This window comes from Oncorhynchus keta, chromosome 35 (genome assembly GCF_023373465.1).
Source record: "Oncorhynchus keta strain PuntledgeMale-10-30-2019 chromosome 35, Oket_V2, whole genome shotgun sequence".
NCBI lineage: Eukaryota > Metazoa > Chordata > Actinopteri > Salmoniformes > Salmonidae > Oncorhynchus > Oncorhynchus keta.
This window is the reverse complement of record NC_068455.1, coordinates 67,757,649-67,778,167: the sequence shown is the minus strand read 5'-3', so window position 1 is coordinate 67,778,167 and position 20,519 is coordinate 67,757,649. Positions and strand designations below refer to the sequence as shown.

The window sequence follows — 20,519 nt, the reverse complement described above, 5'->3', positions numbered from 1 at the left end:
TTAGATTCTTCCTCTATACATTTTTAATACAAAACATAGAAATGCGCCATTTTCACATAACGTTGATGTTGGGGTGGTGCTCAAGAGGATGAATATGAAGTTGAAAAATTGTGAAATGTCCCTTTAATCGTTTTAAATTTCAACTGCAATGCACTGACTTCTGAGTTGGGACATCCCAGGGATACCGTTTAGACTTTTGCTGTCGCTCAGGCTCCATACCCCTCACGCCGACTCCAATGATAAATACAGACCTCCGACAACTTAAATGTCCGTACGTACAGCTACATCTTCTCCTGAAGATACAGATGTGTCATTATAAATCATACAGACACAGTGTATCTTAAGATGTAGAAAGATATCATTTTGAATCGAGCGAACTGACTTAGGCTTGTTGGAATAGGCTTAATTGCATCCATTTCCAAACCTGTCCTCGGGGACGCCCAGCCGTGCGATGTATTTTCCATGTATACATTCCATATGAATGTCAGAAGGCTAAACAGCATAATAGAGTCAAACAAAGTGATTTAGGCCTACAGTATAACATATATCTCAAATGTTTTATCACAAAAATATATAATTAAATGGCATGTCACTGCTTATTAAAAAAGTGGCTACAAGTTGTTTGCTAAAAGCTTTTTAAATGAGCCTTATTGTGATTATTAAAGAGAGAATAAAACATGACGTTTATTTCAAAAACTCATTTATTTGGGAATGCCATGCAGACGGTACAGTGCCTCAAGACATAAGCAAGGCAAGGAGAAAGGGAGTATACATTATAGTCAATTGGGGTTATTCATTAGTCATAATACATTATGGGCAACATTTTCATGGTGCAAAAATCCTTTAAAACTCATCATCTGGAAGTGTGATTTAATTGGACACTTATTCAGCAATGTGCGTTATAAAAAGGCCACTGTTCATGCCTTGCTTAGTATAGTAAACTAGTTTATGCACTTTCTTATAACGCACATTGAAGAACAATGTCAAATTAAAATCACACTGCCAGATTATAATGTTTTCGGGTTTTTCTTTTGACAGATGTGAACAATTTTGCACCGTGGAAATGTCCCCCTTCATCTCCGTCAAGCATGCTGATTCTTTGTTTGAGTTTTTCCTATAAATGTGCTTAAAGTATCCAATGACTCAACATCGATCCATTGCAAAACATCGCCAGAACAATCCAGTTTGGTGTACAAAGATGCTCTTTCTCCCTAAAAATGTCTCCTCCAACACCAAGAGAAATGAAAGGCCTCAGAGTAAGATCATAGGTATTAGATAACAATACGAGCTAGCACTACATCAAGCTGCCTTTATACTGTAAGTCTATATATAACTTCTTCCCTAACCACATGTAATCACACACCATTACACTGTAACTGCACTTGACTGGGCCCAGATTCTCAATTAAGTCAACTTAGTTACAGCATAGTTACAAGTAAGTTCTTGATTGTGAGAATATAATATTTGATGTGACTAGGTAGCATTTGGGCAACAACGGTATTAAGTGTGAACGACAGTAGACTTGGGTGTCGACCCAGGGCGCAAAACTGTGGCCCAATTCCAATTCTGTCCCCTCCCTTTGAAATGTGCACTCGTTCACTCCGTGAGGATTTAAAACCATGGGATTGGTATTGGAGACATGGTATACTTTGAGTGTGTGTCTATGTGTAAGGCAGCATTGATGGCTTCCCTGTCCTGTGCTGTGAAGAGAGAGGGAGCAGCCATGAGGTTGTCAGTCAGTGTGAGACAATAAGAGAGCAGACCAGGAGAACTTCTTGGCTGGCTACATTTACTCAAACACCAGAGAAAGTCAGACTCCACACATCCAGGTCAGAGTGAGAGGTGTCTGTGTGGGAAAGAGCATCACATCCTGATCATGGAGATCGAAGAATCAGTTGTATTTTGGTGAACCTTAAGGGAGGATTTGTATCGATTACCCCCCAAAACGCATGAAAAACCATCTGGTGCAGTGGTAGACGACTCAGTTTATTCTGTGCAGCACCAGTGTTTATGACTTTCGTGTAGGGCCCCCCATGGTCAGGATAGAAGAGTTAGGGAACAGGGATGGATCAGAGCTGGAGATCCCTACATTGCCAACTCACCTTCCATCCATCCTTTCCTTATAACTTCATTCATAAGACAGAGGTGGAGACTCTCATCTCTGCCCCCCACCGGCAACGCACTACTCAGCTGTTCAGACCACATGCCGGACAGCTCAGATGAGTGGGTGTGTGTGTATTCAATCATCTCAACAGGAGGAGATTGAGAGATATGCATTGCAACCCACAGGTACAGCGGGTTGGTGTAGGGACAGCAGCTACCTCGAGGAGAGAAATAGTCCCCATACCAAAGAAGTCCTATAGGAGTCCTGAGATTACAGTGAATCTGCAGGTAGTTGGGCCCTTACTGGGCCGGTCTGTCTTATAGGACGTTTTTGATAGGGCGAGAGGGCCATAGGGAACTCGCTGTTAAAAAACCTATTCCAAATGTTATCCTCCAGAGCAAGGTCAGTTTATCGGATTTAATTAGATAAGTTTGACTTGAGTCATTCAACTGCAAGGAGGTGGTGAATAGTGATTAAACTCCCATACACAGCCATGGCAAACCCAGCATCACAGTTTTAGCAAAGCAAAAAAACTCTCGCCCTACAAAGTCTCTGATGAGTTTATACTGTCCAGCCGTGTGACCCCACTAGGCCACCATACACGGTGTCCATTGTCATTCACTAGGTCTCTATGGTTACAGCCATAACCAGGGGTGGGTGTGGCCAGTCGGGGGCTGCTGATCCACAGAGCCCAGCCTAGATCCAAGATGGCGGCAGGCGGCGGCGGCAGCAAGCTGTGTACGGCGGACAGGCGCAGAGGGGGATGGGTTGGGGGGAGGGGCGGCGAATACGGCGGTGTAGGAGTCACTAACGGGGGCGGGGGATCCACATGTATCAAGCCTCAAAACACCAACGACATCACACACACACACTCTCTCAGACACGGAGATTCAGTGACACACTCACTCACTCTTTAAACTACACACACGGTCTCTGGCTCTCAAACATGTAGTCACAGTCAGTCACACACACACACAGTCTCTCTCAGACACACATCAGCACAACAGAGAGACTGACAGCCCAGTCACTGTAGGTGCTGCATGGTGAGAGACAGGACAAGTCACTGGAAGTCTGGTAGAAGACATCACAGCGTGAGCAGTGACCCCCAAAAGAAGCCCCCCGGGCAATGTCAACGCAGGTGAGAGGGGAGCTACAGGGGGGGTGATGGCGGACGAGGAGGGGGAAGGGGTGTTTCGGTCAAGGCACAGTCAGAGAGGGGGACAGTGCTGTTTCATTACCTTGGTGGAGAAGATTGAGTTCCCACTTCCCATTTGCCTGCGCGACGTTTATTGTCTTCCCCCTCTCACCTCACACCTGCTGGGTGGTGTCTGGGCGGCCGGTACCTATTTCAGTTGGAATAGTAGGTCAGTATGTACGGGGCTTTGGACAGAGAGCAGAGTGACATGCACATCCAACACAGCAGAGACAGACACATGGTGTTGGTGGTGAGGTTGTTGGGTAGGAGCAGACACCCCCCCCCCCCACAATCATTCTATCTGTGTGCCTCTCCCCAGGTCTCTGGTGTTTGTGTTTGTCCACCCATTGTTAAAACAAGGAGTCATCTGCAAGCAAGTATTGCGCGCCACTCTACTCAACAGTGAATCTGCAATTAAAATGACATGAAATCGACACTAGTTTGGCACGAAGTGGAAATCAAAAAGATCAGAGGTGACGGAAGCTGTTTTCAGACATGAGCGCATGGTAACAGCATGGTAACACAGTAGATGCCTTGTTGATGTACCTGCGAGGGGTTATGTCCCAGGTCTCTTTCCTCCTGAAGTATACACTTGTTCATTAGCAGAGACATGACCTAGAACCCTCAAACTCAACTCTGGATGTCAAAGCCTGATTTAGACCTGGGACACCAGGCGGGTGCAATTAATGATCAGGTAGAATAGCGCAGGGTCTGTCTCACTGCGCTATAGGCCTAGAGTTTGGGTGAGGCTGGAGAGGAGCGCTGACCCCAGACCAGACTTACCCCATCCACGAGGCAGACTAGGGGGGGGCACACACAGACGCTACTCCTCCTTGTCTCTGCCACCCTGGTCCCCAGTCATATGTGTCTGGTCATTACAACAAGGAAGGAGAGACAGGAAGGAGTAAAAAAGACGGAAAAAGACGGAAAAACAAGAACGGGGAGATACATCCGAAACGCAGATTTTTCTCTTCCTCACAGTAGTCAGAAACATTCTTTATTGTTTAAATGCTGGGTATGTGTAGTATACATATTAAAAAGCATGCCTTTTTCCTTTTTGTTAAAAAAAAGAAATATTTTAAATAGTTCTAAAAATACGGTCAGAAACAAGGCAAGCAACAAGCATAACAAGAAAGGGTGGGGTTTTTTCCTGATCGCCGAGATCCCACAGATGAAACTCGGTGTGTGTGTGTGTGTGTGTGTGTGAGACAGAGATTATATGCAAGATAAAATAGTAAATCACTAAAATCACAGGGAGAAGAGGAAGGACACAGCGAAGTACGGGGGTAGTGAGTCGTCTTACAGCGGGGTGCAAGGATATGTCGGAACAGGGAGACTGAAAGATACTGCTCCATCTCTCATCACCATATCATCGGTGTGAACATTACCGCACCACATTATCCTAACCCCTTTCCCTCCATCGCAGATTAAAGAGACTGACATGTAGGGGGGAAAAAGCCCTTTAAAAAGGAGATCTTCCCTCCGCTATACGCACTTCACACAAAGCTTAGGCACAACGTTAAAGAGAAATTCCCACCCAAAAACAATATGTTGGTGTTTGTTTCATTAGTCCATTGTTGACATAGTCCCAAAATGTTTTGCTTGTCAGCAATCGAGATATGTAACTTTCAAAACGCCGCATCATATGATGCTAAATGGATCATACAGGGATGACCTGTATTTTGAAAGTGACATATCGTTGAAAATGGATTAATGAAACAAACACCAAAATATAGTTTTTGGGTGGAGTTTTCCTTTAAACCTCATTGACACTCATGATTCTCTAGCAAGTCTAAAAAGTTAACTTACTTATAAATCCATAAAATAATTCATACTTGATCTGAGGGGTTAGAATGTACTCTTCATCGACCCGACAACCAGTTACATTACAAAAAAACTAAACTAAAATATTTCATACTTTAAAAGGCCTCTCAAGATGCACTGATGCAGTAAGACTCTAGTAGTACAGTACATAGAAAACGTTGTCCCTAAAACGTGTCATTCTTCTCCAAACTATTGACCAGGGGTGGGGTCAATTCCATTTGAAATGAAGCTGAATTTGATTGAAATGGACCTTCAAGCCTGCAACTGACACTGGCTGATATGGATAGAAGGCAGACCATTCATATTCTAACCAGCTAACCTCAGTGCTCTCATTGTCAGAGGTAGGTATAGAGAGACTGAATGTTAAACCTTCTACTGTTCCCATGGTGATCCTGGCATCTCATTTGGTTTACCCAGGCTAAGGTATAGACAGAGTAAATAAGGGCAGAAATGCAGCAGTGTCTTTCAGTGTTGGGGTTACAGCGGTGTGAGGGGGAAGGAGGGGGTTGGAGAGGTAGAGGGTAGTTTCATATAGTACAGTGTGCCTATGTTCCTCGAATCTCCCCGGGGTGAGCTCATGAGGGAACAAGGCAGCACGTGTGGGAGTGTGTGTATTACATCGTAACAACAGAAAGCCAACATCACTCTCCCACTCCCACACTCGCACCACAGTCCCGACGCATACAAGACACACAGACCCCTCCAACCCTGGAGCTAAGCAACACACCACAGCGCAGACAGTACAAGAATCGGTTGTGATATTTTTGATCTCTATGTTGAAGGCATCGACTGTCTGCTACTGGCACCTGTCTACCATTGAGTAAGTCAATAGCTAAACATTGTGTGGTGGTAAGATGACAGAATGTCTCCCCTTCTTTAACTGCACTGTTAGTGTGGTACCAGGACCAAGTTGGGGTTGGGTTTTTACTGTAGTCAAAGGACAACTCCTAAACTCCAAACACACTCTCACACACACAAATCCCCACCGCCACAGTACACACACATATACCCACACACACATATACACAGACACACACAGCCGCTGAGAGTGAGGAGGGGTACGAGGGTGGTATACAGTGGTAGGCGGGGGGGGGAAACAGAGGGGGGGTACGAGGGAGGTGACTATCTGAAGGGGGGCTCAGGCGTGTGAAGGGAGAGTTCGGGGGGCTCGGCGGAGGACGGCCTCCTTGCGGTTCGGTGGCGGCGGCAGCGGCGGCTCATACACTCTGGGCGCTGCCACCATGGCGGCGGCCACGGCGGAGGCGGGCACCACTGGCCTGAGGGCGGCGTCCAGCGCCGTGACGTGGGCCGGTTGGCCGTGGTGGTGGGCGTGGCCCGCCATGGCGTGGGCAGGGATGGCAGCCATGGCGTGGTGGTTGGGAGGCGGGTAGGCGTACTGGAGCTGTTGGAGTTGCTGGTACTGTTGGAGTTGCTGGTACTGCTGGAGTTGCTGATACTGCTGGTACTGCTGGTAGTACTCTGCATAGTACCTGGGGGAGAGAGGGAATGAGAAGGAAAGAAGGGGGAGGGAGAAGGAGAAATCGAGTGAGACGGGAAGAGCGAGAGAAAAAAGGGTAGGGAGACAGACAGACAAGAGGGTTTGGGATCATCTACTAGGGATTGTATATTACAGTCTTTTACACACAAAAATTTGAGTGGGGGTACAGAGAGCCTTTCGGGGGGCCGTAGGTAGGGTAGGTAGCATACTGTAGCTGCTGGAGCTGCTGGTGCTGTTGGTGCTGCTGGTGGTAGTACTCAGCATACTGTTGGTACTGCTCTCTAAGATACACACGGAGGGAGGGGGAAAGATAGAGCGATTTAGATCATTTACCAGTAGGGAATTGTAGTCTTTTAACACCAAGGCATTGACTAGTAGGAAAATGTAGTCTTTTTACACAAACAGCCTTTCAGAAAGAGCGTTTTTAGATCATCTACTAGGGAATTGTAGTCTTTGCACACAAAGAACAGGCTTTCAGGAAATGTACATGGGGTTAAGAGTCTGATGGCATTGAAAGATAATGTCTTGAGCAATTCAGTTCCAGGAAGTATGTCCACTACCACTCCTGAAGTCTGAACATTAGACAGAGGGTCACGTAGTGAAAAGGAGGAGAGGGTGTAGTGCATTGGGGAGGGTCAGAGAGGATTCAATACGGTTAAGTGCTCCTAAAAACTATTGTGGCGAACCCTAACCTCCACTGAAGTCAACGTTTCACTTAGCCTTGCACTGACGCAAATGGAAGACTAAGTCGAAATTGGACTTAAAGTGGACTTTCTTGACTTAAAGAAGTTTTGACTGGAAATTAGGATTCTCCTAATTACTGTAAGTGCTGGAGCTGCTGGTACTGTTGGTGGTTGTATTCAGCGTACTGTTGGCACTGCTCTCTAAGATCCACACGGAGGGAGGAAGGGAGGGAGAAAGGGAGGGGGACAGATAGAGCATTTAGATCATCTACCAGTAGGGAATTGTAGTCTTTTCACACAAACAGGCTTTCAGAAAATGTACAAGGGGTCAAGCAAGTCTTTGATGGAAATTAAGGATAATGTACTGAGCAATTCAGTTGCTATAAGTATGTCCACTACCACTCCTGAAGTCTGAACACTGAGGAAGGTTTGTGAGACAGGGTAATGTAGTGAGAAGATAGTGTGTAGGGTGTAGTGCATTGGGGAGGGTAGAAGAGGCTTCAATAAAGAGATTAGGGTTAAGGGCTCCTAAAAGCATTGGGGCGAATACTAACATCTACTTTAGTCCAGCACTGATGATGTCAATGGGAGACTAAGTCAAAATTCTACTTAGTGGACTTCCTTAACTTGTAATTAGCTGTAAAGTTAACTAAATCGTGAAGGGTCAAAGAGGGTTGGATAAGAAGAGAAGGAAGTGGTAGTACCTAGCCATGGGGTCCTCTCCAGCCTCCGCTGCTTCCTCTGCAGCTCGCCCGGCGGGGGTGGGGAGCAGCGGCCGGCGTTGCTTAGGGGCTCTCTGGTACATGAAGGGCTTCATGACGGGATCGGGCAGCAGGGACCCCGCAGAGCGCCTCAGGGGACTCCGGTCCCGCTCTCCAGACTTTGCCGCTTGTGCCGCAGCCACTGCCGCCACGTTCTGCTGCTCGGCCAGAACCTGCTGTCCCTGGGCGAAGTAGTGCTGAACCCTCGCCGCTTCAAAGATGGCCGCCGACGGGTCCGCCGATGCGCTCATGGCGGCACCCATCCCCAAGTGGCCGTAGGCATGCTGGGCGCCCCCATAGAGCGCCGGCGCCATGGCGTAGGCCTGGTTGACTGCCGCGGCGGCCGCAGGCATCTCTACGCCAGGTGCAGCAAGGTAGATGGCCCCGGGGTGGTGGTGGTTAGCCATGGCATGCGCGTAAACTGGCGTGGAGTAGGCGGCAGCAGCGGATGCTGCAGCGGGGCTGGCGGCAATCTGACTGAGCTGACCGTAGAGAGCGGCGTGGCTGGGGTTCATGGAGCTGGCGTACACCTGCGTGGCGCCCGCCTGCGTCAACGCTGCCGCCTGATTGGCTGCCTGTACCCCATAGAGCTGATTGGCCACGTTAGCGCCGTAGACCTGCGTCGCCAGGGCACCATACACCGCCTGGTTGACGGGGTTTCCTTCCGCCCGAGTGCCGGTGGTGAGGCCCGTCAACGCCGCGTAGGTGGGGTCAAAGGTCGAGGTGTTGTAGACAGAGTTGTGGACGCTTTGCTGGACCTGGAGGGGCAGGCCGGCTGCGGCGGCGGCGGCTGCAGCTAACACAGCTGCCTGGCTCTGGTACTGTTCCAGAGAGGACTTCCCTACAGGGCACTCCCCGGCATAGTGGCCCTGCTTCCCACAGCTCACACAGGGGATCTTCCCCGTCGGGGTCTGCTTGGAGGGCTGCACCTGTATGGAGACGGACACCATTTTTTAGCGATCTTCAGGAACTGTCTTTACTAAGAGACAACCAGATCTAGCCTACAACTCAGAGCATTATAGGCACTGTAGTGGTTCTCAAACCTCTCCTTGGGGACCCCCAGACATTTTGCAATTTTGTTGCAGTCCTAAACTAACTCACCTAGTCAAGGGCTTGATGATTAGTTGACAAGTGGAATCAGGTGTCCTAGCTGTGGAATAATTCAAATACATGGAATGGCTGGGGATCTGCGAGGAGAGAACCACTGCGGTTGTACACCATGCTAAACCTTCAGGAACGCCTTCACCATCATAGAACTGGATATACAAGACAGGACAGTATGGGTAATGTAGTACACAAAAATAGAATCACTAGAACAGGCATCACCCCTCAGACCACAGCAATTTGCCTGCACCCTCATGGGTACACTCAAAATGGTCACCGATCCTCATTTAACAATGCCAATTGACTTGAATGGAGGAGTGGGGGGGTGCCAGTCAAGGGATTCTATCTCCATGTCAGTGCATCGTGCTACAGCACCTTGGAGAGCTCCACGGAGAGCGGGCGTCCCTTGAAGGAGGTGCCGTGGAGGGCCTCGATGGCCTGAAGAGCCTCCTCCTTGTTCTCCATGTGCACGAAGGCGTAGCCTGCAGAAGAGGAGAGCCTGGCTGTCATTGAGCACAGGGACACCAGTTAGAACCACACCGGGCATGCCACACACACATCTTACCACTCTATACACACACGTTTCTTCCTGCTCTATACAACTACACACAAACCTTACCTGATTGTCAATTTGCACAATGAAAAAGCCCCAAACAACTTAGAAAACCTTGGATCTTTACACTTTCAACAACCCATCACCGGTATGCAGTGCAATGACATAGGTGACGGTACTCATTTTGGGTGCTGGTCCCCGTCATATATGAAAGCCAATGGCCTGTTCTATAAGAGGTGCAGCACTCCAGAGGTAGATTATTAGGTGTCTGTACTCCGTACTAGACGACACCGGCCGGCCTACTTCAAGCACTTGTACGCCATAATGTACTGTAAGCTCCACGGTGAGATTCCCTCTAGGTACAGATCTAGGATCAGTTTCCCTTCCCCCAAACCTAACCATTAAAACACACACATATGCTTTATTGTGACATTCACCAGATTGGTGGAGTGAAATGTGTTGTTTTACAGGGTCAGCCAAATTAGTGTTAAGTGCCTTGCTCAAGGACACAGACTCTTCACCTTGTCGGCTTGAGTATATACGAACCAACAACCTTTCGGTTACGGGCCCAACGGTCTGACCACTAGGCTAGCTGCCGCCCTAGTAGTGGGGGAAATGCAAACTGACCCAAGATCAACATCTAGCGTCAACTTCACCCTTCAACATACTGAGCAATCTCTCCCTTCACCCTCATGAGTACCATTATGATAACGTTATTATTTTGGTGGGTGCTTATATTTGTCCTATTTCACAATTGTACAAGTGTGTATTACATACATGTGTGAAGTGGAAATGTGTTCATTGCATATCCCAAATCCCCCTGAGACACCCTCGTAGGGATACTCCCTTCTCGTGGAGTACCCCTCAATGAGAAGGGGCGTGGCTCACCTTTGACTTTGTCGCACTCCAGCACTTTACCAAAGGTCTGGAAGAGCTCCTGGAGGTCCTCGGTGGTGCACATGCCCGACAGGTTCCCCACAAACACCTTGGTGGAGTGGAGCGGTCTGCCCCGGGACTCCTCCACCACCAGGTTCCTCCCCCGGAACTCCCTGCCGTTCAGCTCCCTGATGGCCCGCTCCGCAGCCCCCTCACCCTGGGAGTAGATTTGATTAGAAAACAAAGTAAATGTAAAAATAATAAGACATTCATTTAGATTAGGAGACTTTAAAGTGAGGAAAACTCAATGAGGAAATACATTTTGTACCATAGCAACTCAATGTAGCCTATGTACACACAAAAACAATCACCATTTAAAAATGACAAACACACAGTTCTGTAGTGCACTCGCCGCCGGGGATTTAAAAGAATAGGATCGGTTGGTGTAAACATTGGCTGGAAGGCGTTTAGATCATTGTTATATCCATGACGAAGAGTGTGCAAGTGTACACTTTAGAATAACTGAAGAGAATTGGGACTTAGTTCTCCCTATGGGATATCTATAGCCTACCTGTAGGTGTACGAAGGCGAACTGTCGGAGAACACTGCAACTGACCACCTGGCCGTACGCCTCAAAGATGGCTGATAGCTCCTCCTGGGTGGTGTCTAGAGCCAGGTTGCCCACAAAGAGCTTCACCGTGTTGCTCTTGTCCATAGTGGAGCTGTGGTGGGACATGCACAGATACGGGCAGACAGACAGATAGATACAGGCAGACAGGGGACACAAGGGAGAGAGAGAGAGACAAGTGAACATACTGTAAAAGACAAAACATTCGGAACTTGCACTTGTCCACAATGCTGGAAACACCAAAAACCAAACAGTCCAAGAGACACCCATAAGGGAGAAAGCAAGAGCTGACAAAATGAATGAGGAGACCACAGGGGAAAAGGAAGTATGTGTCAGGAAAATATTTGACAATTGACCACCATGCAGAATAACAACATGGAAGACACCATAGAGTTCTAATATGTAATTATCTTGAAGACACCATGGAGTTCTAATATATAATTATATGGAAGACACCATAGAGTTCTAATATGTAATTATATGGAAGACACCATGGAGTTCTAATATATAATTATATGGAAGACACCATGGAGTTCTAATATGTAATTATATGGAAGACACCATAGAGTTCTAATATGTAATTATATGGAAGACACCATAGGGTTCTAATATGTAATTATATGGAAGACACCATGGAGTTCTAATATATAATTATATGGAAGACACCATAGAGTTCTAATATATAATTATATGGAAGACACCATAGAGTTCTAATATGTAATTATATGGAAGACACCATGGAGTTCTAATATGTAATTATATGGAAGACACCATGGAGTTCTAATATGTAATTATATGGAAGACACCATATACTTCTAATATGTAATTATATGGAAGACACCATGGAGTTCTAATATGTAATTACATGGAAGACACCATAGAGTTCTAATATGTAATTATATGGAAGACACCATATACTTCTAATATGTAATTATATGGAAGACACCATATAGTTCTAATATGTAATTATATGGAAGACACCATGGAGTTCTAATATGTAATTATATGGAAGACACCATGGAGTTCTAATATGTAATTATATGGAAGACACCATGGAGTTCTAATATGTAATTATATGGAAGACATGGAATTCTAATATGAGTTATATGGAAGATATTCTAATTATATGGAAGACACCATGGAGTTCTAATATATATGGAAGACACCATAGAGTTCTAATATATAATTATATGGAAGACACCATAGAGTTCTAATATGTAATTATATGGAAGACACCATGGAGTTCTAATATGTAATTATATGGAAGACACCATAGAGTTCTAATATGTAATTATATGGAAGACATGGAGTTCTAATATGTAATTATATGGAAGACATGGAGTTCTAATATGTAATTATATATGGAAGACACCATAGAGTTCTAATATGTAATTATATGGAAGACACCATAGAGTTCTAATATGTAATTATATGGAAGACACCATGGAGTTCTAATATGTAATTATATGGAAGACACCATAGAGTTCTAATATGTAATTATATGGAAGACACCATGGAGTTCTAATATGTAATTATATGGAAGACACCATGGAGTTCTAATATGTAATTATATGGAAGACACCATAGAGTTCTAATATGTAATTATATGGAAGACACCATGGAGTTCTAATATGTAATTATATGGAAGACACCATGGAGTTCTAATATGTAATTATATGGAAGACACCATAGATTTCTAATATGTAATTATATGGAAGACACCATGGAGTTCTAATATGTAATTATATGGAAGACACCATAGATTTCTAATATGTAATTATATGGAAGACACCATGGAGTTCTAATATGTAATTATATGGAAGACACCATTGACACTTGGTTATGTAGCCTTACTAGCCTATTCTATTATCATGCAACATTTTGAATTCTGACCTTACTTCTTTCAGGTCAAGAAGCACTAGGCTACCCTGCAGGTTTATCACAACAGTTTAGGGCCAGTTGCTATGCTAGCTGTAAATCGAAAAGCACAACAATGTACTTGTCTGTGCCAAACACATGTATAGAATACTGGAAATGCTCTACATGGTAGCCTTTCCGCTGAGATCAGATCAATTTTCAAGTTGTATTAGTCGTATATACACATGGTATACGAAAAGCTTATATTTCCATCACTAAATCGACTTCAGTTGAGGCATCACTGGAGCGGGGAAAACTATTTATTTCTAAATGAGACAAAGTTTTTTTTTTTATTAAAAAATAAATAAAAAAATGCTTGAACCATTGGGCAGTGTTGCAGTATTCACGATTGAATTCCGGTAAATTGGGCTACTTTGAAAACGATGAACTGGACGACATATACAACGATATAGCACAGTGTGCCTTCATCCGTTCAAAGGCCAAATGGATTGAGAAAGGTGGAAAAAACACATCTTATTTCATTAATTTGGAGAAAAGTAGGCAGACTAGGAATAGTCTTTCATCCATTTATGTAAACAACACTATATCTGATGATCTTGAAGTGATTAATAAGGAAATACACTCTTTCTAGAGTACACTCTATCAATCTCATCTTTCGGAAGGCGACTTGGATTCCTTTTTTGATTCTGTTAATAACTCTGTTAACCCTAGAGTGGTGTGGGGGCTGTGCTTTGGCAAAGTGGGTGGGGTTATATCCTTCCTGTTTGGCCCTGTCCGGGGGTGTCCTCGGATGGGGCCACAGTGTCTCCTGACCCCTCCTGTCTCAGCCTCCAGTATTTACGCTGTAGTAGTTTATGTGTCGGGGGGCTAGGGTCAGTTTGTTATATCTGGAGTACTTCTCCTGTCCTATTCGTTGTCCTGTGTGAATCTAAGTGTGCGTTCTCTAATTCTCTCCTTCTCTCTTTCTTTCTCTCTCTCGGAGGACCTGAGGCCTAGGACCATGCCCCAGGACTACCTGACATGATGACTCCTTTCTGTCCCCAGTCCACCTGGCCGTGCTGCTGCTCCAGTTTCAACTGTTCTGCCTTATTATTATTCGACCATGCTGGTCATTTATGAACATTTGAACATCTTGGCCATGTTCTGTTATAATCTCCACCCGGCACAGCCAGAAGAGGACTGGCCACCCCACATAGCCTGGTTCCTCTCTAGGTTTCTTCCTAGGTTTTGGCCTTTCTAGGGAGTTTTTCCTAGCCACCGTGCTTCTACACCTGCATTGCTTGCTGTTTGGGGTTTTAGGCTGGGTTTCTGTACAGCACTTTGAGATATCAGCTGATGTACGAAGGGCTATATAAATACATTTGATTTTGATTTGATTTGATATAGAAGAAAAGTTTAAGGAACTCTGTGATTCCGATATAGGTATTACTGAGTTGGACCAAGCCATTAAACAAATTCCTATAGCTAAATCCCCTGGACCGAATGTCCTGACAGCTGAATTCTATTGAGATTTCTGGCCTGATATTAGAGAGTTATTGCTTTCTTACCTCCTTTGAGACGGGGACAAATAGTTCTAATACCCAAACCAAAGAAGGACAATTGGAGAACAATCATGTTGTTGGTAACTGACTATAAGTTACTAGCCCATGTCTATGCCAATAGGCTGAAAAAAGCCCTTGGTGATATACAGTTGAAGTCAGAAGTTTTACATACACCTAAGCCAAATACATTTAAACTCAGCTTTTCAAATTCCAGACATTTAATCCTTGTAAAAATACCCTGTCTTAGGTCAGTTAGGATCACCACTTTTTTTAAGAATGTGAAATGTCAGAATAATAGTAGAGAGAATGATTTATTTCAGCTTTTATTTCTTTCATCACATTCCCAGTGTGTCAGAAGTTTACATACACTCAATTAGTATTTGGTAGCATTGCCTATAAATTGTTTAACTTGGGTCAAATCTTTTGGGAAGCTTTCCACAAACTTACAACAATAAGTTGGGTGAATTTTGGCCCATTAATCCTGACATAGCTGGTGTAACTGAATCAGATTTGTAGGCCTCCTTGCTCGCACACGCCTTTTCAGTTCTTCCCACAAGTTTTCTATAGGATTGAGGTCAGGGCTTTGTGATGGCCACTCCAATACCTTGACTTTGTTTATCTTAAACCATTTTGCCTCAACTTTGGATGTCTGCTTGGGGTCATTGTCCATTTGGAGGACCCATTTGCGACCAAGCTTTAACTTTCTGACTAATGTCTTGAGATGCTTCAATATATGCTTCAATATATCCACCTACTTTTCTTTCCTCATGATGCCATCCATTTTGTGACGTGCACGAGTCCCTCCTGCAGCAAAGCACCCACACAACATGATGCTGCCACCCCCATGCTTCACGGTTGGGATGGTGTTCTTCGGGTTGCAAGCCTCCCCCTTTTCCCTCCAAACATAACGATGGTCATTATGGCCAAACAATTCTATCAGACATTTCTCCAAAAAGTACAATCCCCAAGTGCAATCCCCACAATCCCCTTTGTCCCCATGTGCAGTTGCAAAGCGTAGTCTCTCTTTTTTATGGCGGTTTTGGAGCAGTTGCTTCTTCCTTGCTGAGCGGCCTTTCTACTTATGTCGATATAGGACTCATATTACTGTGGAAATAGATACTTTTGTACCTGTTTCCTCCAGCATCTTCACAAGGTCCTTTGCTGTTGTTCTGGGATTAATTTGCACTTTTCGCACAAAAATACACTCATCAGGGCCTCCCGGGTGGCGCAGTGGTTAAGGGCGCTGTACTGCAGCGCCAGCTGTGTCACCAGAGACCCTGGGTTCGCGCCCAGGCTCTGTCATAACCGGCCCCGACCGGGAGGTCCGTGGGGCGACGCACAATTGGCCTAGCGAGGGTTTGGCCGGTAGGGAAATCGGGCTGGGCGCAGTGTGCGCTAACCAAGGTTGTGTTAAGAAGCAGTGCGGCTTGGTTGGGTTGTGTATCGGAGGACGCGCGACTTTCAACCTTCGTCTCTCCCGAGCCCGTACGGGAGTTGTAAGCGATGAGACAATATAGTAGCTACTAAAACAATTGGATACCATGAAATTGGGGAGAAAAAGGGGTAAACATTGAAAAATAATAATATATCTTTTTGTAAAGTACGTTCATCTTGAGGAGACAAAACGTGTCTCCTTCTTGAGCGGTATGACGGCTGCTTAATTTGTACAGGCATTTGGAAATTGCTCCCAAGGATGAACCAGACTTGTTGAGGTCTACAATTGTTTTTCTGGAGGTCTTGGCTGATTTCTTTAGATTTTCCCATAATGTCAAGCAAAATATGCACTGAGTTTGAAGGTAGGCCTTGAAATACATCCACAGGTACACCTCCAATTGACTCAAATGATGTCAATAAACCTATCAGAAGCTTTTAAAGCCATGACATCATTTTCGGAAATGTTCCAAGTCAACTTAGTGTATGTAAACTTCTGACCCACTGGAATTGTGATACAGTGAATTATAAGTGAAATAATCTGTCTTGTAAACAATTGTTGGAAAAATTACTTGTGTCATGCACAAAGTGGATGTCCTAACCGACTTGCCAAAACTATAGTTTGTTAACAAGAAATTTGTGGAGTGGTTGAAAAATGAGTTTTAATGACTCCAACCTAAGTGTCTGTAAACTTCCGTATTTTTAGTTAAGATACATTTCAGTCAATTTGCAGATGATACTTCCCTTTTCCTAAATTAAACTGTTGAAATGACATCTGTCTAACCCTACCTCTATGTGGTATCATATCCCTAACAGTCTGTTTAATACACTCAAACTTCAATTCCAAAATAAATGTGACTTTGACCCTCCAAAATTACCTGTGAAATTGTCTAAGTTTTGTCTAAAAAAAATTCTGGAAAAGGATATTCAAGAACAATTTCCCCTCCATAAAACAGTGATTTGAATAATAGCACTATTAAAATGAATAGGAAATCCACTTATTAAGAACACTGTTATATTATGAGATTGTTTCCACTTTACCAAGTTTACAAATTAATGACTTGAACCTTTTGGATAAAAAAATAAATGATAAGTGGATACAATTGGCAGTTAATTAAGTATTTTTTGTGATTTATAATTCAATATATTGCTATGGAAGTGACCAACCCATGCTATGGTCAAAAGCCATGACCTTTTACTTTAATTGTCCAGTTATCGCAACATTTAAAGAAACTAATTTTAAAATATTTTCTCACATCTACCCTTTTAATTACTTATTGCACAAAATGTTACATTTTGACAAAAAAAATGCTCCTTTAGAATCTTTAGAACATGTATTTTTTTCATGCTGCCATTCTAGTAAACTATGGATTGAAATTCATGGATGGTTGTCTATATAATCTCCAAAATGACCTTTGATGACATTAAACGGCATTATGCTTATCCTTGTAAATTCCGATCATAACTATTGTATTAACATTACTATTCTCTTGGTCAAATATCATATTCACAAAATGTAAATAGGGTGGGAAATTTCCATTTTATTTTTATTAAACTTTTACAATTTTACAAATCCCTCAAACTTGTGAAACTTAAAAAGTAGGGAAAAAATACTAGAAGTCATTTCTCTGGATGTTTGTGAATGTCTCATTGCCTTGTCACATCTAAAATGTCCTGAATTATTATTTATTTTTATGGTCCCTTGGTGTTTTATTACTTGATTTTATTCACAGGAATGTACCTGTATTGATGTGTAAAAATGTTTATTGTTGCAATAAAAATAAAACAATTTGCGGGGAAATTTTATTGGTGTGCGGGTGGTAGGTTTTTGGTCTACTTCTAAATTGCACCGCGGCTGCTGTGGCATTTCTAAAATAAAATGATATATATGTTTCACTGTGACCTGCTTACTGTGTATGTGAATGAATGGTGGAGAGGGGGAGGGCCGGAGGGGTGTGTGTGTGTGTGTTGAGGTCGCTGGTTGAAGAGAGTGCTGCAGCAGAGGCAGCTGAGTCACCGCGACAGAGTAGCACGCGCGCACGTCGTGATAACTTTTGACCAGTTGTAGGTAGGCTATTTAGAATCCTCATTATGGAGACACCCTTTTCCCCAAAAACATTTTAACGTGCTAGAACTGATACAATGGCGACCACGCATTGGAAGACGTAAAGCGCACTAGAGCTCTTTCGATAAATTCGCTCAGGAGGTGGCCTAAAGTAAACTGCATTCTGATGTAGACTTTTCTTATGGATAACAGTATCAAGGGAAGGGTTTAACGCATGCTCAGTTCAAGGGTCTGCAGGACTGCGCGAGTGGAAATGGTTATGTAGCTTGTGTAATGGAAAAAGTCCACAATGAAAATTCCATTAATTGTAGAGAATGATTGGTTGCATTTGCATCTATTGACCATCAAGTAGGCTATTAACTTCTATAACTTCTATGTCATCTACCATTTAAAATCAAATTGTAAGTGTCACATGTGCCGAATAAAACAGGTGTAGGTAGACCTTACCGTGAAATGCTTACATACAAGCCCTTAACCAACAACGCAGTTCAAGAACTAGAGTTTAAAACATTATATATATATATATATATATATATAAATACAATAAATATATATTGAAATGACGATATCACTGGAGTCATTGCAAATAAATTTGTGCCACTTGTGAAGCCTACCCGGAGCTGGCAACCAGATGCAATAAATTGCCTAGAATTCAGTTCGTTGTTGCTTAGAATTCAGTTTGTTGTTGTAGCCTTGTGATCATGGTCACAGCTCTATTGTAAATGTATCATTCTCCACATTTAATGTCAGTTTCATTGTGGATTTTTACCTGAAATTAGATTTTGGCATATCAGGGGCTATAGGCTACCTGCATCTAGCTCAGCAAACCACAGCAAAGTTGAATTGCAATTATAACCCCTGATTTGTGTCAGTAGCCTATGAAATAACAAGTAAATCTTGCATATAGGCCATTTATAACGGTTTGTAGTCTTAACATCTGGCACATAATAACGGCACAATTGCCATAAAATAACATAACATTTAAAACAAGGACATTCATCCAAGTGTTTCTTGCAGAGATTTCGAGATCCTCTGTCCAGCTTTCATCACTCAAACTCTCCTGTCTAATTTATCTATAGTTATGCACATGCGGCAAACTGAATGTATTTACAATTATAAAATGGCTGGTTTGAGCCCTGAATGCTGATTGGTTGAAAGCCATGGTATATCAGATGTGTGTCAGGGGAATGACAAAAACATAATTTTTACTGTTCTAAGTTGGTAACCAGTTTATAATAGAAATTATTTGGTTTGTGGTATATGGCCAATATACCACGGCTAAAAGCTACGTCCTAAGAACAGCCCTTAGCTGTGTAATACCACACATTGCTCAATCATAGCAGCCAAAACAAGTTAAATGACGTCCATTTATGGAAAATTATCTGGAGAGTTTAATAAGGGTGATTTATCTTTTCTCTTGCGACAGTCTTAAACTGGCAAGAATTATCATTTTGATGGGAAACCGGATTTTGCTTCTTAGCCTACGCTGTTAAAAAATACGTCGATATTCCTTCTTAATTCGCTCAATAAGGTTATGGAAAAGGGGTTTTGGGTAAATGTGGCAACTCCTCCATTGCAGCTGAAAAACATTTTTGGGCTAGTTGTCAGGCCTTGTGGGCGGGTTTTCAGAGGTCACTGGGCTACAAATTTTAGCTTCACCTGGCAACCCTGCCATTGGGAATCTCCCGATGGACGTTACAGATATGTATCAAAAACGTGGTTCTGGTTTACATGACTTTCCAATTCGCTGCTAAGACTGAGAAAACATTTGATAGACGACACATGTGTTCTTTAAAATTACCCATATGGACTGGAGAGGATTCTTAGGTTTTGGTTGGTGTGACCGAAACTGAACAAACCTCGCGGCGAAAATGTGAGACGATTTGCCTAAGTAGCTGGAAATGGGGTTTCGATGCATTGTTGTGTTATCATTAATCCAATCTACAAAAACAGTACACGAACTGTATCGGATGAGTGGAGTGGTGGACATATAACAAAACAATGTTACATTGGAAATGTTAGTCACAGCATTTTTCCGCACTGGAACGGATACATTGCACGATAGCGAAAATGACTTCAATGGAACGACAATACGCTTTCGTGTTTCGTGTCATTGGTTCTTCCGCTGACGATTAAAACGTAATATTTATACGAATCGTTACTTATTGTTCATCTTTAGTAAATAAATCGAATAAAAGAGGTACATAAATCTACCATCTTACTTACCTAAGCAGTGCCGTGTTTCAAAATGGTAGCGCCTGCTTCCGTTTTTTAGAAGGCTTCACCAATGGGGAAGTCAGGGGGTTGGGGGGCTGCCACACCAGAATGCTGATTCTTCACAATTGCCGTATTACATTTTCTAACAGATAGGCTATTAT

At 43.5% G+C, this 20,519-nt stretch overlaps 1 protein-coding gene across 9 annotated transcripts; it reads right to left on the bottom strand.

Moving 5' to 3' along the window:
* Positions 1-683: 683 nt before the first annotated feature.
* LOC118376956 (RNA-binding protein 4-like) lies at positions 684-20,493 on the bottom strand. 9 transcript variants are annotated; one of them, XR_004824134.2, is made up of 10 exons: positions 15,401-15,559; positions 11,170-11,320; positions 10,611-10,815; positions 9,545-9,672; positions 8,009-8,994; positions 7,443-7,505; positions 6,831-6,902; positions 6,347-6,613; positions 3,343-3,447; positions 684-2,911 (listed from the first exon to the last, which is right to left on the bottom strand). XR_004824134.2 is itself a non-coding variant. In XM_052497376.1 (9 exons), exons 1-9 carry the CDS (start codon positions 15,472-15,474, stop codon positions 3,408-3,410), a joined length of 1,986 nt encoding a protein of 661 aa, XP_052353336.1. In that variant the 5' UTR covers positions 15,475-15,559; the 3' UTR covers positions 684-3,407. The 9 variants fall into 9 exon arrangements, 6 of the variants coding, with proteins under 6 accessions (XP_052353336.1, XP_035619658.2, XP_035619656.2 ...); XR_004824135.2 differs by having other exon boundaries at positions 6,401-6,613; XR_004824133.2 differs by having other exon boundaries at positions 3,343-6,613; positions 15,401-15,558.
* Between the last annotated feature and the right edge of the window lie 26 nt (positions 20,494-20,519).